The sequence below is a fragment of the Periophthalmus magnuspinnatus genome, chromosome 17, assembly GCF_009829125.3.
Source record: "Periophthalmus magnuspinnatus isolate fPerMag1 chromosome 17, fPerMag1.2.pri, whole genome shotgun sequence".
Taxonomy (NCBI): domain Eukaryota; kingdom Metazoa; phylum Chordata; class Actinopteri; order Gobiiformes; family Gobiidae; genus Periophthalmus; species Periophthalmus magnuspinnatus.
Window position 1 is genome coordinate 3,076,780 of NC_047142.1, and position 27,089 is coordinate 3,103,868.

Consider the following 27,089-nt stretch of genomic DNA (forward strand, 5'->3'; position numbering starts at 1 on the left):
AAAAAATAAATATAAAAAACAAGAGTTTAAACAAGAGAGAAATGTGAGAAAATGTTAACGCCTGTGTGAGAAAAGTGTATAAAGTGTGTGGTGAGGGGTTTTACAGACAAAAACAGAGAATAATTGTAAAAAAAAAATAAAGCTGATACTTTGCAGATTTTGCCTATTGCAGGTTATTTTTAGAATCATCATCATTGTAAAGTTACTGATAATTACAGAAATTTTCTGTATCAAAACCATGAACCTGCAAAAACACATAGATACAGTCACATATTTTGACAGTTAGACACGACTAAATCCTGTTCTTGATTAAAACTTGATAAATCGCACAGTCCTAGTTGTGATTATAAAGGTTCAGTCTCCATTTTCTATCCTTAAGAATCTAAAAACATCCATCCACCCCCATCCCCCACCTCGACACGGGCCCTGACTGTGATGTATGCTCTGTGCAGGTGCTCCTCCGGCCACAGGGACCGGCACGCTGCAGATCTACCTCCTGGATATCAACGACAATGCCCCCAGAGTGTTCCCTCAGGAGGCGGAGATCTGTGAAAAACCCGAACCAAACGCCATCAACATCACGGCCATGGACGGAGACCTCAGCCCCAACGCCGGGCCTTTCGCGTTTGAGTTGGCGCACAGACCTTCAGACGTCCGCAGGAACTGGACTATCACCAGGATAAGTGGTAAGATATCCAGCCCCGCCCACTTTTTCTGTAAATGCAACTAAACCGTGCTTTTTTGGGGGTGAATCCTGGTCCTTTCGATGGAGAATTTGGCAAAATACTATAAAAAGTAGGTTGGTTTGTGTCAAATGTTCATTGTTTATGTGCAAAAACAAGTCTCTGGAAGCTTCAAAACGGCCCTGTAGTCCGTATAAAACTTATTTGCTGTCAAGATCGGCAGAATTACGCGAAATAATTCAACCTGAATCACGATGGCGGCGCCTACGGCAACGTCCGGAAAAAGGTGAATAGCTTGGTGAGATTCTGATTTATGAAATGTCCAAACTAGGAATTGGGTGCAGCATAAAATGAATAATAATAATAGTAAATATAAGCTATAATAAAATAAAAGGGCATGGATTAAAATGAGGTGAATTTAAAAATGGACTGACTGAATTTAAACAAAATCTAATAAAGTATAGGCGGAACAACAGTGAAAGCATCCATTTTGATTCCTTCGCTTATTGATTCTTCATTTCTTGGCTCGTTAATACGTCTGTTTAGTATTAAAATAAACGTTTTATCCGTAGAAAATTAACTTTCAGCACTTTTGAGTCGAGTTATCACACGAAAAAACAAAAACGGTAGAGAAGTCAGGAGGAACGCTTTTATATTGGCCCAAAATATTGTTAAAACGGTTGAAAACTTCTTACCAGGAACCTTAAACGATGCTGTGTTCCTGTATTGCTCGATGTCCAAGTCAGATCTGTGGAAAGGCAAGCCCAGTTACATAAAAAATGCAATAAAACCACCCGTACGTGATTAAAGCCAACTATGGGATATTCCAGGCGATGCAATAACGTCTTTATTAGGTTTTGGCACTTTTTTCCCCCCTATGTTCTTCAATTTTCTTTTTTTTTTTTGCGTTTAAATCATAAATTATTCCAGATTTTTTTACCTGTATATTTTTGTCGGTTGTTAGTTGAGATCTTTATCCAGATTATTTTGAGATACATTATTTTAGTATAGATTTTTTGTGTTTGTTCCAGGTCTGACCGTTTTAGTTTTGCGTGCCAGAGGATTTAAATGGCGTAAACCCGGCGTGTTCGCTAGAAGTTCGTTAGAAAAGTGACATCGTGCGGCTTTAAAATTGGTTTTCTAAATACAGACGGGGGGTGATAGTAGGTACAGTGTGAGCGAAAGGTTCTAATCCCGCTTTCGACGTAATAATATCATCGTTTGAGCGAGAAAATCCATCAATGCGCAGGTTAGTCCGATGTTAGCTTCCTTAAATGAATGCTATCGTTGTGTCCTTGGGCAAGACACTTTCCCCCAGCGCGTTTCCTTGACGTAAACCGCTTTGAACGTGGAATATATAATAAAAATACGACCGTTTACATGTCAGTTCTTGCGTTGTCGTCGTACAAATACGCCAATTACTGAAAGAGCTAAGGGAAACTCTTACCATTGTGCAATCTTAATAAGCGATTGCTAATTGTTTATGCTAATTAGCGCTAAAAATAGTGTCGCCAAACTGAGTGACTGCTTGTTTGCCGTTAGATAGTGTGACTCAAACTGCTCTGAATGTAACTTAATAGGATAATAGCGTTCGGATTATCGCAACCGGGAATTTAGCCTAAGCAGCATTACAAAAAAGGTATTCAGTCGCCTTATAAGCCGCGAATCTAAAACCCAACCGTGTTTTGTGGATTAGATATGCAGATGTATTTCCCAGGTAGCTTCCTATGTTTTATAACAAGTGTGTAATCTCACTGTGAACAAGGTCTATTTAAACATCTATTCTACTTTTCGCCTAATCCCCTCTAAAAGCCGTCTGATATGTCAATTTTCAATGCGCATTATTCTCGCAAATCCCCGCCGTATTGACTCGATGTTTGCTTTTTTGCAGGTGACTACGCGCAGTTGAGTTTGAAGATAGGCTACCTGGAGAGCGGGATCTACGAGCTGCCCGTTATAATAACCGATTCGGGCAACCTCCCCATGTCCAATACCTCCTACCTGCGGATTAAGGTGTGCCAGTGCGACGTCAACGGAGACTGTACGGACCAGCAGCACATCATGGCGGCCGGTTTGGGCACGGGAGCCATCATCTCCATCCTCCTCTGCATCATCATCCTCCTCAGTAAGTGTGTCCATAGCGCGGGGTGGTCCGGAAGGGATTATAAAGACGGTTATTCACGATGGCCGCTAGATTACCATTGGATTAGAGATTAAAAAGCTTTGAGATATCAGATTGTAGGATTGCGTGGAAATATGGTGGGTATTAGGATGTTGTGGGAATGCGCGATGGCGGAAAAGCTCGATTTCCTGAATAGTGCAGATGGGAGAACCTGGTTTTTACGGTGGAAAACGGAATTAGTTCACTGTAAAGGATTTGCAGTCGTCCAGTGTTATTCCTCGGTTACTTTGTGAATTCGGAGCATCCTAATTATTCGACGCGATGAGTTTATAAACGCTTTACGGAGCAGAGTTTTGCTGTCCGGCATAACGTTTGGGGGATCAAAGATACTGACTCGGGGTAAAAGTTTGACGGAGTTTATTGCGAACGAGAAAATGTGAATGTCGGTGACGGAGCAGGTAGTAGAGAGGCAGACGTCTTCAAACTGGTCATAGGAAGCTGGGTCAGGGGCGGAGATGTTCGTATCGGTTGTGGAGAGCTGGGTCAGAGGCTGAGGTGTATGTACCGGTCATAGGAAGCTGGGTTGGAGGCTGCAAGACAATTTTTGCTCATTAATGAAGAAAAATCTGGTACAGTTCCTTTAAACACTTGCGTAAACATTAAAATAAAATAAAATGGGACTAAAACGGGTCCAAACTGAGACGTCATCACAGCTAAACTAAATGAAAACGAAACCAGAACCAAGAAGAACCAATATTTTAAATCAAAATAATATTACAAATTCTACAGTACGTGCAGTCAAATAGATTCCAGATTAATCACGTACATTTATTTCATACAGATCTGCTTAATTAGCAAAATGCAAGTTATCATGTTGAAGATTTTAGAGATTCATTTCTTGACAAACTAATTGCAGCAGAAATGTAATTAATGACTTTATTCTGATGCTTCTATTGACTATTTCTTACTGAATCGTTTTTGTATGTGGTAAATATGTTCAGCGTGGGCTCCGGTCAAATTAATTATGTTTACCAAAGCACTTCCTACAAAATTAAACAAGCGATGAAGTAGAAAATATGGGAACAATTTACTTTAGGGACTAAGTTTGAATGGTGAATATTAATAGGCAAACTTTGTGGTCTTAAAGGGGAGGTACCACATGTTTTTTTTCGTGCATTTGAGCAAAATTTGTGTTGGTCCGGTACAAAAATGTTGTATTAGCAGCTGTTACAGTCAAAATAACTCCGTTGGGTACTGTCTGAGTATGATCATAAAGGGTTTTCTTGTCGTATAATCAGGAAATGCACTGTTAGCGTGTTAGCTGTTAGCATTACCGTGACCCCTGGCTTCTGAAAGTGCTTATAAACTCAAACGGTTCTGTTCTTCACATTTTCCAAAACAGTTAAAATCAGGTACAGCGTCTTTACCGCCTTAAAAACCGCTAACGTAAAACGAAAACTATAATCCGACGGTGTGTTTTGTTACAGTTCTCGTTCTCATGTTCGTCGTGTGGATGAAGAGGAGGGATAAGGAGCGTCAGGCCAAACAGCTGCTCATCGACCCCGAGGACGACGTCAGGGACAACATCCTGAAGTACGACGAAGAGGGAGGCGGCGAGGAGGATCAGGTACGACAAACACGGGACAGGAGGAGGTCGTCACGATTTCACAAAATACAAGATGTTTAGTAAGGTTAGCTTAAGAACTCAGTGTTGTTTTGAAAATCCCTCGGCGTTGGGTCTAAACTAAAAGACTTTATAATAACTACAGCAAAAGATGAAGTTTAAATCTGTCAACTGGACAAATTCTTCTTCAGTTCTGGTCAGATTCCTGCTGGACACTGCCTTATATCTGTCTGAAGGAGGCGCTAACGACACTGAAACTGGAAACGGCCTTAACGACCCTATAGTTTATAAGAAATACACTTTTAATAGCATTAGCATTAGCATTTTCTTTCTTTCTTTATTCTTTGTTTGTCAGGGACTGTGCACAAATCCATTAATCTAACAAAAGAAAAGATGATTTGTCACAGATTTAGCTCGTGCTGCTGTCCATGTTTGGTCCTTGTGCAGGTGAACACACATTAAAACACACATTTCAGTACAATTACATCATAAAACTAACAGTTCATCATTAAAATTAGCAGGAAAATACGATAAATGTCCAACACAGCATGTTTCCTACAGTCCAAAACAGTTTAAAAATCAAATATGTGCAGGTTTTTACACTGAAGACAGAACATTGCAAATGATTTAATTATCTAAAATGTACTTTTTCGAATTTCTAGTCAAATGATTCAAATCTACACAGTTTCAGAGTCTGGAGCTGATTCCGCTGTTTGATGGTTTGAAATGAAAAGGCGACTGAGCAAAGGCCAAGGATCTTTTTGGAACTGTGCCATTTATTAAATCATAATGAACAAATTTTTAACCACTTGGAAAGATTATTTGTGTAAATCCTCAGTCGTCTAAGTGTGATCTTTAGCAAGAAAAGAAGAAAAATTCACTTCTGTCGACTGGACAAACATTTTAGTGGTCAGATTACTGCTGGACGCTGTCTTTTTTTTATCTTAACCTAACCCCTCTGATGCATGAATTATGAAAGCCTTGGTCAAGATGTTTTTTTTTCCTGAAGTGTTTTTCTTCTTCTCAGGACATGAAACAACATTGTGAACTGCCTGTAAATATGAATTAACTTGTGTTCTATTGTACATACACAAACACATCTTTCTTTTTATGCTTTGAAAAACATTTCAACATTTTTGGGGGGAATTTCAGCAGATGTTTAGATGCAACGTTTAGGCCTGAATAAGAAAACCAGAGGAAATTTACTTGCAGTTACACCGACTGACCACTGAATTGATCTCAATGGAGTGTGGCAGCAGAGAGCACTCCACATAAACCAGTGCATTAAAGTGAGAGTTGTTTTAGTAGCTGTCCACTGCAGTGACCGCTGTGCACCAGAGGGTTAAGGGAAAAGAAAACTTCACTGAAACAACAAAAAAAACCTGTTTATTTACAGCTTCTTTTTGTTTCTAAGTGTGAACTGAGCCTGTGTCATACTTTGGTGTAAACATTCAGGCCCTTAATGGCTCCTCTCACACCTATTAGCATACAGGCTAGCACTATTGTTGTCCTTGTTTTGATTTAGGTCTTAATAACGTTTATAATGAAGTCGTTTCTAAGCTTAAATTATTCTTTTTACACTGTTTGTTCGTTACGTAGTCGCTTTTTGTTTGTGTTTTATTAAAGCTAAGTACGGAATAGTTATCGGTACTAATAAAAAACTGTGTAATCTATTTCCGAAAACCAATTTTTTTATCGTCGTTCGCACAAAAATAGATCCACGTTTCCCTCTGCGCGTTTACCACACAGACCGCACTCCCCCCCGCCGCAGCGCCGTCGTACTCAACAGTAATATCTGAAATGAAAACTCAAAATTGAGACACGCGGGATGAGAAAACGGAGAATCGATACCGCCGACATGTTTTGATCGGAGTGGACGCGCCCGCCGTGATCCTCCCCTCCCCTCCCCTGTCTGACACGCAAAGCCCGGCCGGCAGACGATACAGCCCCAGGCGCCACGTCCCGTCTCCGCCCCCTCCGCTGATCGGGGCTTCACGCGCAAATTCAATTGTCCTGATGACCTCTTGTTAGCAGAATGGAATCGTTTCATTTAAAAAAAGTACAGTAGTATCGCTGCAAATGGTGCTATTCTCTCGTAGTATCCGTGTACCGGGGTTATAGATTTTGGCGAAATGATGTAACGACCCCGGGATGACCCTACGCAGCGCCAAATTAGCCTCGGAGACGTGTAATTGTTGAGCTGATGTCATTTTAGAGCCAGACATCTGCTGCGAGGGCCATAATGGAGCCATGTCTAAGGTAACAATATGAGTGGGAGGCCATTACACATCTGCCAGTGATTAGGAAGAACAGAGTAAAGTACTGCGTTTACTCGTACGTGGACCATAAGGAGCGCCGCGGTATGTGAAGTACAAGAGGAAACGGGTAAACATGAGAAAGGACGTCCACAGTGTGTACTTATACTGTCACTTTACACGGAAATCTGTGCAAAAATGAGTTTGTAAAGGATTTTGCCCCCATCGTTTGTTGGTATTAATACTCAAACTGTAGTAGTAGTAGTAGTAGTAGTAGTAGTAGTAGTAGTAGTAGTAGTAGTAGTAGTAGTAGTAGTAGTAGTAGTAGTAGTAGTAGTAGTAGTAGTAGTAGTAGTAGTAGTAGTAGTAGTAGTAGTAGTACACAGACAGTAGTAGTAGTAGTAGTACACAGACAGTAGTAGTAGTAGTAGTACACAGACAGTAGTAGTAGTAGTAGTACACAGACAGTAGTAGTAGTAGTAGTACACAGACAGTAGTAGTAGTAGTAGTACACAGACAGTAGTAGTAGTAGTAGTACACAGACAGTAGTAGTAGTAGTAGTACACAGACAGTAGTAGTAGTAGTAGTACACAGACAGTAGTAGTAGTAGTAGTAGTAGTACACAGACAGTAGTAGTAGTAGTAGTAGTAGTACACAGACAGTAGTAGTAGTAGTAGTAGTAGTACACAGACAGTAGTAGTAGTAGTAGTACACAGACAGTAGTAGTAGTAGTAGTAGTAGTACACAGACAGTAGTAGTAGTAGTAGTAGTAGTACACAGACAGTAGTAGTAGTAGTAGTAGTAGTACACAGACAGTAGTAGTAGTAGTAGTAGTAGTACAGACAGTAGTAGTAGTAGTAGTAGTAGTACAGACAGTAGTAGTAGTAGTAGTAGTAGTACAGACAGTAGTAGTAGTAGTAGTAGTAGTACAGACAGTAGTAGTAGTAGTAGTAGTACAGACAGTAGTAGTAGTAGTAGTAGTACAGACAGTAGTAGTAGTAGTAGTAGTACAGACAGTAGTAGTAGTAGTAGTAGTACTTCCTCAGCCTTTGCGTCCCTTCCCCAGAGTGGCTCCTGTTTACAGCAACACCAAATCTCCCATATCACACAAACTCTATATGAAGTACTGTAAATATATATATATATATATATATATATATATATATATATATATATATATATATATATATATAGTACTGAATGAACAAAAAATGTATTTCTTGACCCATGTCCTTTCCTCAGCATTTCATCCAGACAGAACTTTTTTGGGGGATACTTTGCTTTACACAAAGACCCAAACATAACCTTTGTTGGCATTGATGCGGGGATATTATATTAAAGGAACAAAACACTCTTTCATTTGGAGAGTCACGGAGGAGGAGGAACAAAATATTGGAAATAGTTTTGTGTTGCAGAGAGAGAGTGCGCCGGGTAAAAAAAACTGTACCTGACTTTCACGCTAGTCACTGTAATGGGCCCCTCTGTTCTCCATGTCTCCCGCTGAGGAGGAAATTGAAGTGTCAGGCCAGTGGATGCTTTCTGAATATACGGTTTTAGTCGTAGCCGGTTTGTATTGGTTTGCAAAGAAACTACAAAAAAAAAAAAAAAAAAGAAATGATGCAAATTTGAAACTCTGCAGCAATTTCGCCAGTGAAAAGGAAATAAAACGTAAGACAGAAGAGCGGTGTCAGTCTGTTGAAATGAGCGGTTTTGGGTTTGACGGGGTTTTTTTTGACGAGTTGTTCGTTCAGATGTGATAAGTGTTGTGTATATTTTACAAACAAAAGCGCCGGACAAGTTTTCCGACAAGTTTATAGAGTAAAATGTATATTCTGTAGAGCTTAACCGGGTAAAAAAGAGTCTACAAATACTACGCACGACCTCAGAATGATTTTAATTTGAGACGTTTGAGTATGACCCGTGGACATTTTAAGGGGCGTTACCTTCAACATCCTCGCTTCTGATTGGCTCTTTGGTTGCTATGATACTCACGGTCAGATTTCCAAATATGAAACTCTGCCATTTCAAACCATAGATTGTATAATTTGGAGCAAACAACGAGCTAAAACAGCAAAGAAAACAACGCAACTATATTATTTTAACCTCCTAGGACTCTAACTCTTGCGTGGCTTTATTCATTTCTCTTATTTATTTTATTTTTATTTATTTATTTGACTGAGACAAGATTTCAGACTATTGTATTTTATGTGAGGTTTTTTTTTTTTGTAGTTTTTTGTTGTTCTGTTTTTACTGTTGTTGGTTTTTTTTGGGACGACCCAAAATGTGTTGTCCACAAATGTAAACGCCAGGTCCTAGGAGGAAAAGTAATAAATTATACTTAAAGCAACACAAAACAAAATAAAACAGAACACAAAAAAAAGAAAAAAACACCAACAAACAAGCAAAACAAAAAAGAAAAAAAACAACAAAAAGCCCTACAAAAAACAATAAAAAACAACCAAAATAAAAAACAACCAAAAAAAACAACAAAAACTGTATAAAAAAAACAACCAAAAGAAAAAAAAAACTACAACAACAAACAACCAAAAGAAAAAAAAAAAAACTCTACAAAAAACACCAAAAAACAACCAAAACAAAAAAGGAAAAAAAAAACCTACAAAAAAACAAAACAAAACAAAAAACACCAAAAAAAAAAAAACCTACAAAAAACACACTGACTTTCTGGAGGTTTGGCCGTAACCTGCCTGATTCTAATCCGAGCCGATCAGAGACCACCTCAGTCGCCATCACCTCCATCTCTCCGTCTGCTCACCGTTTCTTCTTTGGCTCCTCTTTACTCCACTCCTCTACTCCAGGCCAAAAAAAAACCCAAGTTTGGATGTTTGTTTTACCCTTACTGGACTTGGCAATAAATAAAAGCCTTCAAAACCTGCTCCACTCTGCAAAACGCACAACGGCGAGCCCATTACTTACCCCCCTTCGCTTTGCTTAGTTAAGCTGATCTCGGTGCAGCTTGCGTTCGTGTATTCAAATATGGGTCACGATGCCGGGGGCGACCACTGCGCTCGTGTGGTGTGAAGAGTCAGTCCCCTCCAGGCTACAGCGCGAGCCCGGGTCATTAGAGCTTCCTGCGTACTTCAGCCGTCACACGCAACACCGCCCCCTACAGAGCCCGGCCGCAACACCGCCCCCTACAGAGCCCGGCCGCAACACCGCCCCCTACAGAGCCCGGGCGCAACAAGGTCAAACCCGAGTCAGACACGGAGCGATGACGAAAGATGGATGGCACTTAAGAGAGACACGAGATGACCACTCTCTTTGACGCGGGTCGTGTGTCCTTGGCCGACGGAACAAAATGAAACCACAGTGAGAGTTTGTTTTAAACGAGAGACAAGAGAGAAGTAGTGTAAATGTTTGTGTATATATGTTATTTATTTATTTTACTTACTTATTTATTTAGTTGTCTGGCTTTTTTACAGCCTGAAATGTAAATTCATCTGCGTTAGCCCCCAGTATTTTTGATGGATATTAAGGAAAAAGTCTTGATAGTTTTTACTCTACAGTAATAAATTCACTGTTTTTGAAAATGGAATGTAATTTTCAAATTTCAGGTTATTGTATTTTATGGGAGTTTTTTAATTTTATTTATTTATTTATTTTTTTTATGGTTGTTTTTTGGGTTGTGTTTTTTATGGGTTTTTTGTTGTTGGTTTTTTATGTGGTTGTTTCTATTTTTGTGGGGTTTTTTGTTTTGGTTTATTTTTTTGTTTTTTGTGGGGGTTTTTGTTTTGTTTTGTTTTTTTTTTGTTTTTTTGTGTTTTGTGGTGTGTTTTAGGTTTAGGTTGTTTTTTAGGTTTTTCTTTGGGGGGGGGGGGGGTGTTTTTGTGTTTGTGTGTTTGATTGAAGTTTTTATCCTGTCTGCTTTATTTATTTTTCTCAAAACCGTTACATTAATCAGTTTACCGTCCATCAAATATGTCACAATTCAACCCAAAAAATCATAGAAAAAGAGAACGTTAGAACGGGCAATAAATAGTTTAAATAAAATCTATTAAAAAAATAACATAATTATTACAAATACGTAAATCTATTGGACAGTCAGAACTTTTTTGTGGACCACACGATCAATGGTCACTAACATTGATCACTGCGAGTCACATAACAATGCAAATCTCAGTCAGTTTTTTTCAATCTTTCCGTCGCCAGAGCTGAAATCTTAAGAGCGCCACTACACATGCAACTGAGCGGAGACCATCTTTCTAACAGAGATGGATGGATTAGCGAAAATCTTTTAAAATGGGGACAATCCATCATGCACGCTTATTAGGCACACAGCCCGCGTCTTCAAATGGCATTTTCTTATCATATCTGCTGTCACCGCGTTCTCCGCTACCCCTCCCCCAACCCAGAAACACCCCGTCCCCGTCTGGCGCTCGTCGTCCATGACTTCGCACAAACTCCCATCCACTCAGGTCGTCACGGCAACGTTAATAGGATTAGGAATTGGCTTATGCATATGCACCGTCCCGTGTCTGGGCATTGATGAGCGGACTAGTGCCACCCAACAAGTACCAGGCCCTCGGTGCGGCGCGTGATGTGGTGGCGGGTTAACGGGACGCCCACCCCTCTTTCCTCCCCCCCCCCCCCCCCTCAGCGCTGCCTTCTTTAATGTGTCAGATGCTCCCCGGGCTGCTGCTGCTTCACAGACAAGAAGATTAAAGTTTGTCTCCTCGCCACCACTTTGGAAATGTTCCTCACTTGTACTCGGGTGAACTTACTTTGCAGTGAAAAGTGGCCTGTTTAGAATAGTTGGTTTTATAATGGGCGGAGGGTGGAGTCGAATAAAAAGGATAGATTCAGTGTTTCTCAAACTGTGGTGCAGCGTGTGGGACGACTCTGCAGTTTAAGTTTGTTTGTTTTTTGTCTTCCTTTGGGTTAATCATTATTTACAGCTGCTTCATGCGTGTTTTAGTCACTTCTAGACCTGGTTTATTGAAGATGCACCAGCCAAAAAATGCAAAATAATGAAGAAAAAACATATATAAGTTGCACTGGACTATAAGTCGCATTTTTGGGGGAAATTTATTTTACAAAATCCGAGACCAAGAACAGACATTTTATCTTTAAATCAAGTTATAATAATACATAAAATGAATGAATGAATAGCAGTACAGCACGCTAACATAACACATTTATATTATATCTCTATATATATATTTATATAGAGAGAGTTTTTTTTGTTTTTTTTTCCCTTTTGGTTTTTTTGTTAGTTTTTTTTTTTTAATGGGTTTTTTGGGGATTTTTTTTTTTTTGGGGGGGGGGGGGGGGGGTGTTGGTTTTTTGTTTTTTTGTTTTTTTGTTTTTATTGTTTTTTTGTGGGGTTTTTTTGTTGGTTTTTTGTTTTTGTTTTTTGTTCATGTTTTTGTTTTTGTTTTCATGGTTGTTTTTTGGGTTCTGTTTTTTTTCTGTCTTGTTTTTTTCTGTTTTTTTTTTTGTTTTGTTTTTTTTGGTTGTGCTTTTGTTTTTAGGTTTTTTTTGTGGGGAAAAAAGTGCAATTTATCATCTGGAAAATGCGATATTCCTGATATAATCGGGGTCTGGTACTCGGAAAGTCAAATATTCTCTTAGTGACAAGTTTAAGAACTGCTGGTCTAATTCACTTCTATTTATAACGACATAAACATAAGAACTGCATTTCATCCTGATTATCTGATCATTTGCAATATAAAAATATGATTCAATGCAACAAGATGACAAAATGTAAAAAACACCTATTAAAAATAATCAGAAGTTGCATAAACGGCTACGCTCCTAATTCGGGGGAAAAAAACAACATGGCCGACAGCCCAGAAGTCCCATATGTTGTTGTTTTATTAGATTTTTGAAGTTATAGAGAGTAAACAATAGCCTGAATATAAAGAACAAGAGTAACCTTCATATGAAAACACATTTCATAAAGATGCATTATTCATGTCACATAAAGTCTGTTGCTCCTATATGCTCCAAACTCGCAAATAAAATCTAAAAAAGTTTGCGTTGGCTGTGTGTTTCGTTGCAGATGGAGAGACTCGGAGGTGTGCGGCGTGAAGCACTTAACCACTTAAATGCATAAGAATCGCTGTTTGGATCGATAGTAAAAAGGTCATGTGGTCTGGTCAGGTTAGGATTTAAGTGATTGCCCTTCACGCCTCGCAACCACCGACTCGCACAGCAGCAAAACAACATCTCGGAAGAAATGTTTTGAACTGCATCCAAGAAACGGGTCTTAACTTAAATCCGTAAATCTGAAGGTTGCTTGCGGTTGGATCCCCGGGTTTTGACATTGCATACTGACGGTGTCCCAGAGCAATACACTTGGATGTTTAAAAGGTTTTATGACAGAATCTGGGGTTTCTATGAGGTTAATGGCAATGAAAGGCGCATTTGACCCATTTTTTTCATGCTATTTTTTATTCCGGGAAGAACACGTATTGTACAGACACATTTCTTCCAGTTAAATCACAGTATGAAACGAGCAATATTGTTATTCAAAGTTCCTTAAATGTTCTTTTCATAGACTCGCCATGTTCTTTGGTTCCATCCATTTTGGTAAATTAAAAGAGTAAAAAGGAAAAACTAAACTATTTACAAGAACCATAAAATAATAATTCTTCGCCCAAAATGGAGAAATCACAAAAATCAGTTCTAGTTTGGGTGATTTACTTGATCCACTTGTTTCAAATATTATAAAATGTATAAAATTTAATCTAAATATTTCAGATACTACATCAGTCCAGCGTCCACTGAAGATGGAGCAGGATTTAGCCGGGGTTTTTTTGTGATGTTCTTTTTATTTACTCGCCGCCAGGAGGGTTTGCGACAGCTTTTTATCACTTCTCCGTTCCAGAAGGGTTAGAGTTGAGGTTAGGTTCAGCGTTTGACCCATTTTTTGACTCATTTTTCAGTGTCTTCGTCGTCAGGAGCACTCATCTCCAGATCTTCAGCGAGGCTTGGTTGGGTCTAGTTTACTTTTTTTGGGTTGAGCACTTTTTGTCTTTTTGTCCATAGAATTGAATTGTTTTTATGTATTTATTTATTTATTTAAATCAACTCTTTTTATTAAGTTTTTGAAATATAAAAAAAACAATGTCTCCCATAACACAGCCATGTTTAATATTTATAAATCAACTTGAGACAAAAATACAAAGAATAAACAAAGAAAGAAATGGAAAATAAATAATTAAAAAGAATAACAATAAAACCAAATACCTGCATTAATTTTTAAAAACTTTTTATGTTTTGAAATTAAAAAAAGTGTCCTGGAACACATCTGTTTTACATTTATAAATCAAATTTACAAAAAATACAAAAGAACAAAGAAAGAAAAGGAATTTAAATAAATAATTAAAAAAAATAAAAAATTATAAATAAAAAGAATAACAACAAAACCAAATACCTCCATTTAAAAAAAAATAAAATAAAATAAATAAAAAAAATTGTGTTTTTTTAAATATAAAAAAAAACGAAGAAAGAAATTGAAAATAAATAAATCAAAATTTAAAATGAAAAACAGTAAATACCTGAATTAATTTTGTTTTTGATTTAAAAAAACAACAACAAAACTTTGTTACTGAACTTGGTTAGTGGATAAATGGTCACGTTTTTATATATCACTTTTCCACCGTCAAAGCACTTTACATCACCACACACACATTCACACACCAGTGCACGCAGACACTGGGGACGAGGGGGAGGAAGTGTCTTGCCCAAGGACACAACAACAGCGTTCATCTGTGTGAACTAGAATCACTCCACCAACCTGTGGGTCAGTGGATCAATCGCTCTACCAGTTCTTTCTTGCTCTGTGACCAAAAGATTGAGCTCTCAGCCTTTATAAAGTCACTCATAAATCATCAGTCTTTATTTTGGCTGAACATTTTCTGTTAAAAAAAAAAACACTTTTACAAAATCTTAACCTCTTTTTCAATGTTTCTTGCAGGATTACGACCTGAGCCAACTGCAGCAGCCCGACACGCTGGAACACGACTCCATCAAACCCGTGGGAATCCGACGGCTGGATGAGCGCCCCCTACACCCCGAACCCCAGTACCCCATGAGGTCGGCCGCCCCTCACCCCGGAGACATCGGAGACTTCATCAACGAGGTAAAAAATAACACAAACATTTAAAAAAAATAATAAAACGTCAACGGAAGCGGCTTGTTCTACTGTAAGACGACGCCAAATCCCAGGAAAACGGGGCGATATGAGACCGAGCTGCCGTCACGAGCGCTTGGATTTCATTTTCGAGTTGGATGGCTTTCTTATAACAAACCAAATAAACAATTTAGCTCATATGACCATGTGTGCGTGTGTGTGTGTCTGTATGTGTGCGTGCAAGAGAGAATTGTACAGAGATTGCAAATCGGATCAAATTAATTATTGGTAGAATGGTTTTCATCTTCCTCCAAGAAAAGTTTGCATATGCTAAAAGGGGTGAATGATTGGAGATTTTCCCAGTCTTTTTTTTGCTAGTTTTGCGTTTTGCAGTGAATTTGGATGTTTGCCAAAGCGTTTAGGGTGAGAAATAGGCCATTTATATACCATCTATTCGTATAGGTTTGTTCCTCGGGTAAAATATGAAATTAAACTGTACGAGTATAAATCTGCAGCGGTTGCATGGATTTTTTTCTCTGCTACTGAATCGCTTCTGTCTCAGTTTTACTTCACCAAAGGCTCTACATGCCACTTACAGCCTTAAATAGGCAAAATGCAAACGTATTATGTCATTTAACTCAAATACAGCCAATGTCAAAGTGAATATGACACTTTATCTCAAATCTAACATCTTGTATTTAACGGCCCCGTACCAGTTTTTTTTGTGTTCATGTATTTAAGCAAACTCAATCTTGCTAATGGCACTTAAAGGTCCCTGTAGGGAAATTTGTCCTCTGCATTTGATCCATTTTTCAGTGTCTTCATCGTCAGGAGCACCTAACTACAGATCTTGAGCGAGGCTTGGTTGGGAGTACCTAGTTAGCGAGATGAGTCTAGGGTGTACTTTTTGGGTTGAGTCGTTTTTAGCCTTTTTGTCCATAGAATTTATTTATTTTTACTCTTTTGATTATGTTTACTATATTTATTTTTATGCATTTATTTCATTTTTTTTACTCTTAGTTTTATTTTTTATGTTTATTATATTTATTTATTATATTTATTTTTATTTATTTTATTTTATTTTTTAACTCTGTTTTACTTTTTTATTATGTTTATTTTATTCATTTATTTATTTTTACTCTTTTTATTGTTTATTATATTTATTTTTATTTTTTTACTCTTTTTGTTTTACTTTATTATGTTTTTTTATATATATTTATTTATTTTTACTCTTTTTATTTATTATATTTATTTTTATTTCTTTATTTTATTTTTTTACTCTTTGTTTTACTTTTTTATGTTTATTATATTTCTTTATTTTTTATTTATTTATTTTTTTTACTCTTTATGTTTTTGAAATATATATAAAAAAAATGTCTCCCATAACACATCTATGTTCTACATTTATAAATCAACTTGAGACAAAAATACAAAAGAACAAACAAAGAAATGAAAAATAATTACATAAAAAAATGTACAGCCTTTAATAGGCAAAATGCATATTATGTCATTTAACTCAAATACAGCCAACATCAAAGTGCATACGACAGTTTAGACCAGTTTCTCTCAAATCTCACATCTTGTATTTAAAGGCCTTGTACAAAATACATTTTTTTGTATTGTATTTGTATTTGAGTGAACTCGTATCTTGCTTCAGTGCAGATAAACTCAAAATAAACCAGCTGTGTACTGTTTATGTCTAATTATAAAGCCGTGAGGAGGCCCCGGGGAAGACCCAGGACACAATGGAGGGACGATGTCTCTCTGGCCTGGGAACACCTTCAGGTCCCACCGGAGGAGCTGGAGGACGTGTCTGGGGTGAGGGAAGTCTGGGAGTGAATAATTGGGATGGTGCAAAACTCTGATTAATATTTACCGGGACGACTATCCACCAAACTGAGTAAGAATTAGAAAGATGTTGACAAAAACCTATATATTTTGTATTTTAGTCAAACTTATTCCGTCCATCCATCCATTTTCTTCCTCTTATCCGAGGCCGGGTCAGTCTAAACTGTTACTCCCAGACTTCCCTCACCCCAGACACGTCCTCCAGCTCCTCCAGTGGGACCCCAAGACGTTCCCAGACCAGCCAACACCTTCATTTCCTCATGTACTTTTCATAGAATAGTTTAAGTTCTCGGTCTGTAAATGTTGTTGAACTTATATTTGACCCGTCCATTTGCCGTTTTTGATTTGAATTCTCCCCGTTGAACGCAACTTCTTCTAGTTAAACGGGAATCCCATTCATTTTAGATGGAGAATTTGCGAAAGGTTTTACCGCTGAAATCTGATATAAAGTACCGTATTTTCCTGAGTATAAGTCGCACTGGAGTATAAGTCGCACCAGCCAAAAAATGCACAAAAATTAAGAAAAAAATCTATATTTCACTTATAAATCGCGTCACACCCTCGGCTAAATTATGAAAAAACGTGCAACTCATCCTCCAGAAAATACTGTAGGTTGATTTGTTCACGTGACCAACAAGTCCACACTGCCTCGTTTTGTCTGAGAAGCTTTAAAAACAGCTTCGTCGTCGTGTAGTCACTTATTTCCCGGCGAATAACGATGGCGGCGACTTCCAGAAAACCGCGAATACAACAGTCAAAAACTTTCCATTAGGCCTGACAACTATTGAACCTGTTTAGACGTAATTGTTGTATTTCTTCCCTGCGCCGCCGCTCCCTCTGAAGCCCCACTTCCCGGCGTGTCGGCGTCCAAATTGGAGATGAGAGCGGCGTCGCATTGGCTTTCTATGGGAGTGCCCTGCTTTGCCGCGGGCCATCATTGACTCCGGCATGAAAGCAGAATGTAAAATGAAAAGAGCAGTCATGTATTTTTCACTAGCTCCAACAGACAAGAGTTTCAGCAGCATTACAAATGGACTTCTCTGCCCGCTTTTTGTTGGCCGGCGCCCATGTTTTTAGATTAGAAACCATCTCTTTTTTCCCATCTTTTCCGTGAGGAGCCTGTTCCGAGCTCTCCTGGGTCAGATACACTTGTTGGGAGCAGACGATTGTGCGCAGAAATGTATTACTCTCGAGCGAGAATCCTGTCTGGCATTTAATATTAAAATTCTCAGAAATGTTGAATTTTGACCTAGAAATCTGGTTGTCAGGTTTTCGCAGGCGGATCCCGAAAGACGTCGACTCTGGATGATATTCGTGATGGCGACTTTGTGTAGTGCTCATGTTCTTGAACTGTCAATCAATCGAGTATTTATGCAGCGCAAAGGCAATTTGTGATGTTGTGTGATCGTTGTTTCAAAGAAACTGTAGATTTGGTTCAGGGTTTTGCCTGAATTATATAATTTATACAGTGAAAAGTTTGGGATCATCTCATTTTCTCCTTTATTTTTATCACTAACTGCATTTTATACATGAAAGACAAAGAATATATGAAGCAAGATTTATGGAATTATGAAGAAAAAACAAACATCTAAATATTTTTTGACCAAGCAAAGGGGTGGCTACTGTGAGGATTTGAATATAACATTTTTTTTTTAATTCTTCTTTTTCTTCCTCTTCTTCTTCTTCCTCTTCTTTTTCTTCCTTTTCTTGTTCTTCCTCTTCTTCTTATTATTATAGTTCATTTTTCTTCTTCCTCTTCTTTTTCTTCCTTTTCTTTTTCTTCTTCCTCTTCTTCTTCCTCCTCTTCTTCTTCTTCTTCTTCTTCCTCTTCTTTTTCTTCTTCCTCTTCTTGTTCTTTTTCTTCTTCCTCTTCTTTTTCTGCTTCCTTTTCTTGTTCTTCTTTTTCTTCCTCCTTTTTCTTCCTTTTCTTTTTCTTCTTCCTCTTCTTTTTCTTCTTCCTCTTCTTGTTCTTCCTCTTCTTCTTCTTCTTATAGTTCTTGTTTTTCTTCTTCTTTTTCTTCTTCTTCCTCTTCTTTTTCTTCCTCTTCTTCTTCTTATTGTTCTTGTTTTTCTTCTTATTTACTTTTTATTTTTTAATTATTTTATTTAAAGTTTTTTCTTTGCCTCATATATCTTACTTTATATATATTTGACGTCTTCTGTGTGTCTAAAATGTACAAAGTAATAAATAAATAAATAAATAAATAAAACACATTGAACGAGGGGGCGTATCAAAAACTCTAAGCACAATTACAATTTCACTCAAAATAAACAGCCCTAACAACTTCAGTTCTCCAGTTAAAGATTCACCATGTAACTTTTCTCGTTCCACCACCTGCTTGTCTCCATGGAGATGTTCTTTGCTTCGCTTAAAACGTTCCACAGTCTGGCATTTAACTCTTAACTACTGTCCTATTTATTAAATGACAGATGTTTTTAGTCTAAAAATCTGACAAACTGGTGAAGCTGCAGCCCTCTGATGAGTCTCTCCACAGATCTGACACGTAACTTGGCTTGACTCGGTGACGGGGAATTAGCCGAGTTTCGCAGGTGGCCGACGCTCCATCGTAAAATGAGCGTAATGCGTCTTTAAGCGTCGGAACGATCCTCCTCACAGCGCATTAGCCGCAGTATAGACTCATTATTCACCTAAAATTCCAAATAATGACCCATTTGCATCCAGCGCTCGTTCCGGCGAGTGTAGCTAAAACGCAGTCACTTCTACGCTTCTCCCCTAGAATCTGACCTAACTGAACGGGGCGAGCTGCCAGAGGAGCGCGGGGGAGCGTGAGGCGGAGGGGACGGGGCTCATTTACATCCAGAAATTGCACGAAACCCCCCGGAGCAAGTGTCCGTTAATTAAATTACAGAACGGCTAAAACGACATTAACAAAAAAAAAAAAAAAAGGACTTTAGCCTCGCAGTCGGACAAACGGGGGTCTATTGGTTTGTTCCCACAGAGGAGGGGCTTTACGGAAATGTTGGTTTGACCCGCCGAAGCCAATTTGAGCGCTCCCCTCGTCGTGACTCGGTTCATTTGAATGTAAATGCGGCTGATTCGTGTTGTCATGGATGAGCGGTAAACAGCTCCAGCCCGTTTCCTTGAGCTACAGGAGGCAAAAGAGGACAAACCGTAAATTATTTAGCTTGATTTTATTGCTCCGTTTAAATTTCTCACAACGTCTCAGGCGCTGTACTTCATTTTTTTATAATTTATTAGACAATAAAATGCTCTATAAGCAGATGCAGAGTTTATTTTGATTTAAAAAGCTGCTTATGCAATACGGCTGCGTCCGAATGTCCTTCTTACTCCCTACAGGGGGCAGTGTTTCAGGGTCACGCCATTTTGTATTTTATTTTATTTATTTTTTTATTCAAGTTTTACATTAAAACAAAATATATAATGAAAAAAACAGCAAAAAAACAATACGATGTACATACATAAAGAGGATAACATGTGAAATGAAATAAATAAATAAAACAAAAATAAAACAAATTAAAGAGAAAAAAAATAATTAATAAAAAAATATAAAATAACATAAATAATATAAATAAAATAAATAACAAATAAAATAAATAAATTAAATAATATAGAGGATAACATGTGAAATGAAATAAATAAATAAAACAAAAATAAAACAAATTAAAGAGAAAAAAAATAATTAATAAAAAAATATAAAATAACATAAATAATATAAATAAAATAAATAACAAATAAAATAAATAAATTAAATAATATAAATAAAATAAATAACAAATAAAATAAATAAATTAAATAATATAAATAAAATAAATAACAAATAAAATAAATAAATTAAATAAAAATAAATAAATTAAATAAATAAGTAAATAAAAATTAAAAAAAGGGAGAAGGGTGGGGTTCAGGTAGCATATTCTACATTTGCATATTCACCTGTTTGTCAAAATACACCAAAAACACATCCCATGTCAAATGAAAAGTGTCCAGTTCAAATTTAAGTTTTTCTAGTTGCACATATTTCAATAGGTTAACGTAAATTGGAGTTTTTTTTTGTTTCCATTTCAATAATATAAGTCTAGGGTCACGCCATTTTTAACGGTGTCCGAATAACCAGTTGGTGAAAAAGTAGCGCACCTTGAAAAGTTGTGAGCGTCAGTGGTCGCTATACGTGTTAATATAGACCACAATGCATTGCGAAAGTTAAAAAAGCAACAGCGGACAGAGATTAGAAGCGCTAGTTTATCACGCTTTTGATTCTGATTTGGAATAAAATGATGTTAAATAAACCGTCCCTGTGTAAAGTTGCTAGCGTTAGCCGTTTACCTTAGCGCGAGTTGTTAAAAGCGCGATAATATCCACATCTCGGACAAAAAATCCAGTTAATGTGAGATGAAATCCAGCTTGACAAAACCTTGTATAGTTCTTATTAGTCCGTAAATATTTGTGTGTCAATTTGATTATTATTTATGGCAGAAATCAAGTTTTAGCCGAGTTTAGCTGACTGTTTTTAACCCAGGTGCGAGTTGTGAGCTGTGTGTCCGAACTATGGACCAGTGAAACGAGGGGTTAGGGCAACTTTTTTCACCGAGGGCCGGATATTGAAACATATTTGAAGACCAGTGTCGATACGGGGAGTTATTGTACGTTTAATAAGACTTGGAAGATCATTTTTAGGTCTGTGTCACAATGCAGCGTGATGTTATTCAGGTTTTCTCGTCAATTTGTAGTAAAAAAAAAACTTCCTGATCAATTGGGCCAGTTTTGGAGGAGGCGTGAGGACCGATAAAAATTGGTCTGCGGGCCGCATTTGGCCCCGGGGCCGTAGTTTGGACAGTTAGGGGTTAAAGGCGAGGGACACAGCTGAAGTCTTTACCGGGACAAATACGAGAAAATGAACTCCAAGGCCTTTAAGTGTAAGTCACATGTCGGCAAACAAAACACTTATACTTCAGCCTCTTATATAAATTACTATTTCAGTCAGTTTTGCAACGGAAAAACATTTTTGTTGAGTTTTCTAAACATAGGCGACCTCTTTCTCCTCTTAAATTTTAAACTGAAGAGTATTCCAGTAACCTTGATAAGCTTTAGATATTAAATGTAGAGTGCACTTCTGTGAACCAATCGAGCCAAACGTTTACCCAAGTGCAGGAAAAATGAGTTTGTGTGAAAGGAAATGTGGACACGTGATATTTGTCCACTCGAAAGAATTCACTGTAATAAAAAAATAAAAATAAAAAAACCTTGAAACTGAAATGTTTTTTTTTAAATGGGTTCTGTGCGTTATTGCTTTGTGTTTTCTGTTTTATTTTGTATGTGTGAAGTCTTTTTAGGGATTGTAAAAGACTTTGTAATTGTTGTTTGTATTGTTATTTTTTGTTTTTTTACGTATACAAACTTAATTACAAAAAAGAAAAAAAAAGAATGAGAAACATTTCAATTTCAAGTTTTTTTTTTATTTATTTTTTTATTTTAGTACATTGGACGAACTCTTTTTCTTTTCTTTTTTTGTAATTAAGTTTGTATACGTAAAAAAACAAAAAACACTATAATAATACTGTTTATTTATATAGCACTTTTGAAACAACAATTACAAAGTTTTTTACAATCCCTAAAAAGACTTCACACATACAAAATAAAACAGAAAACACAAAGCAATAACGCACAGAACCCATTTAACACTTTAAATACAATAAATCAATCAATTCTTGTCTGAATAAACGTTTTTAAGTTGGTTTTAAAAGTGCTGTGATGTTATATTTTTCAGAGCTCAAGGGGCAGTGAGTTTCAAGCCAAACTTATCTGATTGGGGTGTGAAAAAATATCAAAATATCAAAATACCGTATTGTTTAATTTAAAGACACAGTATCGATATCGTGGGCTGCTATATCGGTATATATTTTTGCATATTTTACCGAATTATTATGTCAGAGCTCTATTGTGTGGCTTGTTTAGAGGAACATTTGACATTTAATTCACTGTTTTGTTGATTAAAACTGGTGTATTTCATATTATCTTTGCACAGACAGAGGTTCAACAAAAACATTTAGCATCACAGTCGATATGTTGTGATCTTTTTGAGCCGTTAAACTGCACATGTGTCTGTGTAAATGTAAATATGGAGCTTGTATAAACTGTGGATGAATAATATCGACCAATGGAACAGTTTGATGTTTTTCTTGTTAGCAAAATGCACAAAAAATGCAGTTTATGTTCATTTATCTTCAGGAAACAGAAGATAAAAGCTCCATTAATGTTTATTTTTTGTGAAAATGTGGTTGATCATTAAGAAGCCTATGTTTTTCTCTGTATCGAATCGATTTGAAAGGCAAAATCTTAAAGATACCCAGCCTCACTGTCCTAAAATAAAACAAGATACAGAACAAAACCATTTAAACGGTGAAAACCTCAAAGACAAAAACGTGAAAACCTCAAAGACAAAAACGGTGAAAACCTCAAAGACAAAAACGTGAAAACCTCAAAGACAAAAACGTGAAAACCTCAAAGACAAAAATGTAAAAACGTGAAAACCTCAAAGACAAAAACGTGAAAACCTCAAAGACAAAAACGTGAAAACCTCAAAGACAAAAATGTAAAAACGTGAAAACCTCAAAGACAAAAACGTGAAAACCTCAAAGACAAAAACGTGAAAACCTCAAAGACAAAAATGTAAAAACGTGAAAACCTCAAAGACAAAAACGTGAAAACCTCAAAGACAAAAATGTAAAAACGTGAAAACCTCAAAGACAAAAAACGTGAAAACCTCAAAGACAAAAATGTAAAAACGTGAAAACCTCAACCTCAAAGACAAAAACGTGAAAACCTCGAGCGTCGCCTCTGATTCGTGCATCTTCTCGTCTCGATAAGAGCACAGACCCTTCATCTTGGCGTCTCTTCCTCGATCATTCCTCTAATTGTAATAAACGATCCATCTGTCATATTTCCAATGAAAACGATCAGCCCAAAGCAAAGACTAAACGAAAGCTAACAAGGGGAAAATAATCGCTAAGTGCCCCCGCGTTTTTATTTTATTTAATTCCATCTATTATTTTATTCAAGAGCGTTTCGGCGGCCGCGAGGAAACGATGAATCTTTGACAAAGTTCCCGTTGAGCAAAGGTCTGATGGCTCCGGCTCGTCTTTTTAAGCCTATCTATTATTTGTGAGGTGTCTTCAGTTGTCGAAAATAAAGAGTAGCAGAAAAAAAAACAGGCTGGATTCCAAAGCGGTTCCTCGGCCAAAACACATCTCAACTTCGAGATTAGCAATCCATCATTTCTCCAAGGTCTAGATATGGAATGAGGCTGGGAATCGATGGCAATCCATAAGGGGCATCTCGCGACACGTGGAGGACTTCTGGGAATGTCGAAGCGGATTGTAAAGACGGGAGCTGAGGACGTGTGCGCGCTCTGGTTAGACGGTTAACCTAAGTGTTACATTCTTGGCGCGACTATATATGAAATAATGAAGTCATGCGCCGCGCCAACTGGCAACTGGCACATGCATCACCCGTCCAAATCTCACATAGCAACGTTTAAACTTACTCATTTTAGTTTGATTAAATTCTGTGTTGCTGTAAAAAATTGCGCTTACATGGGTTTTTTGTCGCTCAAATTTTATAGAATTTTTTTTATTTCTTTATTATGACCCTAGACTGGACAAAGCTAATCGGCTAGCCACCTCTTCCTGCTCCATCGACTCTGGCTCCAGTTCACTTTCTATTGAAAAACTGTCACTTTTCTTTGTAACCGCTGCTGTCAGACTCGTCATTTTGGTCTTAAATGTTCGTATTAACCCGCTCTGCATGATTCTTTTGTTTTTATTTCGCTATCGTGTCTGTAAATCAAGATATGAACATTAACAACAGACAAATCAGGCGCCTTCTTTCCCCGAAGTCACCGCATGACCGTTTAAACGACATCACTCGAGGAAAAACTAAAACAAAAATAAAAACTTTGAGATGCTAATTTAAATATAAACCTTAACGGATCTTATTACGCTAACGTTTGATTCTGTTGTGTTGTTTCTTCATCACAGATATACCTGGAGTCACTCTAGCGTTAGCAACAGGTTTGATTGATCGCGTTGCTAAGCGTCTGCTCCGTGCTAAACCAGCGATGCGGTGGTAAAGGGGCGTTACCTTCAACAGCCTCGCTCCTGATTGGCTCTTTGGTTGCTATGATACTCGCAGTCGGAACTCCAAATGCAGAACTCGTCTCCAAATTAGCCGCTATAACTGCTAGCCTCGATTAGCTTCGTTTGACTGGAGCGTCACATGAACTTCTTTTCGTTTTTTTTGGAAATTATCCTTGAAATTAGACAATGCACACTGTGAAATTTAGCTTTGGTTGAGATAAACATTTGACAGATTTGATTAGTTTGACTTTATGAACAGAAATACGTTTTTAAATTTACTTAGTGCAACAAAATTGCTGCTCATTTCTAACACAATCATCTCTTTTTTTACTGTAAAATCCTGTTTCTTAAATTAAAATACACCCCAAGTCTTTTATTTTCCGTAGAACTACATGACAACTATCTCAAGTATGAGTCATGGGCATTCCGAGTCGTCAGGAAAGCGTGGATTCCGGTTGCACAATTCCTCTTTTAACCAACACTCAATCTCTGCTTTTAATCACGGACCGGATAATCCCACATCCCAGAAATATCAGGAGAAATCTCAGGACAAATTGACGTAAACACTCAATCCGTCTTAATCCGGTCCAAGGATCCGGAGATTAGCCTTGTGTTTTAGCTTCTTTCATTACCGGACATTCGTAATCCCGTGTGTAACCCTGTTCTTCCTTCTTTTTCTTCTTCTTCTTCTGTTGTTTAGGGTCTCAAAGCAGCAGACAACGACCCCACGGCGCCCCCTTACGACTCCCTGCTAGTTTTCGACTACGAGGGCAGCGGTTCGACAGCCGGCTCTCTCAGCTCTCTCAACTCGTCGAGCAGCGGCGGAGATCAGGATTACGATTACCTCAACGACTGGGGCCCGCGGTTCCGGAAATTGGCGGACATGTACGGAGGCAGCGACGACTAGCGTGGAGGAACTCTTGCTTACACCACTCCTCTTTGAATGGAAAAAAGATGAAGAATTTTTAAAAACGGTGGATTGATTTTTTGTTTTTTCTCTGGAATGGACAACTTCTGATGATAAATCCCTCAAGAAAGTGACGGGAACTGTGAAAAAAAAAAAAAGAAAATTCCGAACTTTTCCAAAACTAGGCTTATTGTTGTAGTCTCTGCATACATAGCTTGTTGAAAGCTTAGGCAAATAGTCCCCCCCTTGGAGTTTTTTCGGGGAGGTAAAGAGAACGATGGTGGACTGTCGCCGCGAGGATTGTTGAATGAACGGTACTGAATGCGCTCAGTTACACTTGAATTTCACAGTACAGAAGCACTGGGATATAATGTGCCTTTTTGTACATTTCTTTGGAGCTAAAATGGTTAGTTTTATGTTCAAGGCTTTAACTGTACTTTTATTTTGGTGACACAACGCTCCGGTTTGTCGAGGATTATTTAAACCACGTGAAGGAAAGAACAGCACTGTACAATACGCTAGACTTGTAGAAGTTTTTCACTAAAAATAATTATGCAGCTGGTTGCAAATAAAGGGAGTTTTGATTACTTTTGTAGCATTTTTTTTCTTTCATTTTCTTTTTGAAGTGAAAGTGGTATTTTACAAAATCTACAAAAAAACTGTTTCGGTCTGCGTACACTTCATTTGCCTTAGTCATCCTCTGAAACTTTTAATTCACTGTAAAAAAGACGTGTAAATAATGTTTTTTTTTCCCTTTTCTTTTTGATGTAGTATATGAAGAAGTGCAAAAAGTTCCAAATCCTGTAAATGTTTAATTTGGACTGAAACATTTCAAGTTTTTTGCATGTTTTTATCTTTTCATGACAACACGTAAGAACTGTTGTTTCCCAAAATTTATTTACTAAGTGAAAAAATAAACATCTGGGTGACATGTGTAGAAGTTAAGGAGTTTTTTTTTGTATAAAATCATAAAAAGTTTGCCAATAAAAAAATGAAAATAGTGATCTTGTCAGCACAACTGTTGAATTTGTACCAAAAAGGTGAAGGACGTCAGCTTTAAGACTGGATTCAAGCCTTGTGGATGTGTACTGGAAAACTAATGCTACATCTCTGACCCAACCACCCCAATAAATGCTAATTTTGGAGCTAAAATTCTGCCTCATTTATTCTTTCATTCCTTCTAGACGTTGGTGTTGTTTCCAAGGCTTAATTTAATTACCTAGTCCACCATCTATCTCCAAGAACAATAGTTTTAATAAAAGCGTACATTACCGCAGGGGGAGTGTAAATTATAGTTGGCGATATTTGTTTTGTTGTTTGCGCTTAAGGTGATGTGGAAGTTTGTAGATGAAAAGTGCTGCGGCCTTCAGTCCCTAAACAAATCCAGCTCATACTTAATATTTGACCTGTTAACCACGTCAACTTTTACTACGCCTAAACGCG

General features: G+C 37.5%; 1 protein-coding gene across 1 annotated transcript in view; it reads left to right on the plus strand.

Moving 5' to 3' along the window:
- Nucleotides 1-26,577, plus strand: part of cdh2 (cadherin 2, type 1, N-cadherin (neuronal)) — a 121,076-nt gene extending 94,499 nt beyond the window's left edge. The window contains exons 12-16 of the mRNA XM_033982013.2: nucleotides 453-686; nucleotides 2,575-2,808; nucleotides 4,293-4,432; nucleotides 14,624-14,788; nucleotides 25,440-26,577. Of these exons, the coding sequence (XP_033837904.1) occupies nucleotides 453-686; nucleotides 2,575-2,808; nucleotides 4,293-4,432; nucleotides 14,624-14,788; nucleotides 25,440-25,646 (980 nt within the window). The 3' untranslated portion in view covers nucleotides 25,647-26,577. The remainder of the gene's footprint in view (nucleotides 1-452; nucleotides 687-2,574; nucleotides 2,809-4,292; nucleotides 4,433-14,623; nucleotides 14,789-25,439) is intronic.
- Nucleotides 26,578-27,089: the final 512 nt, after the last annotated feature.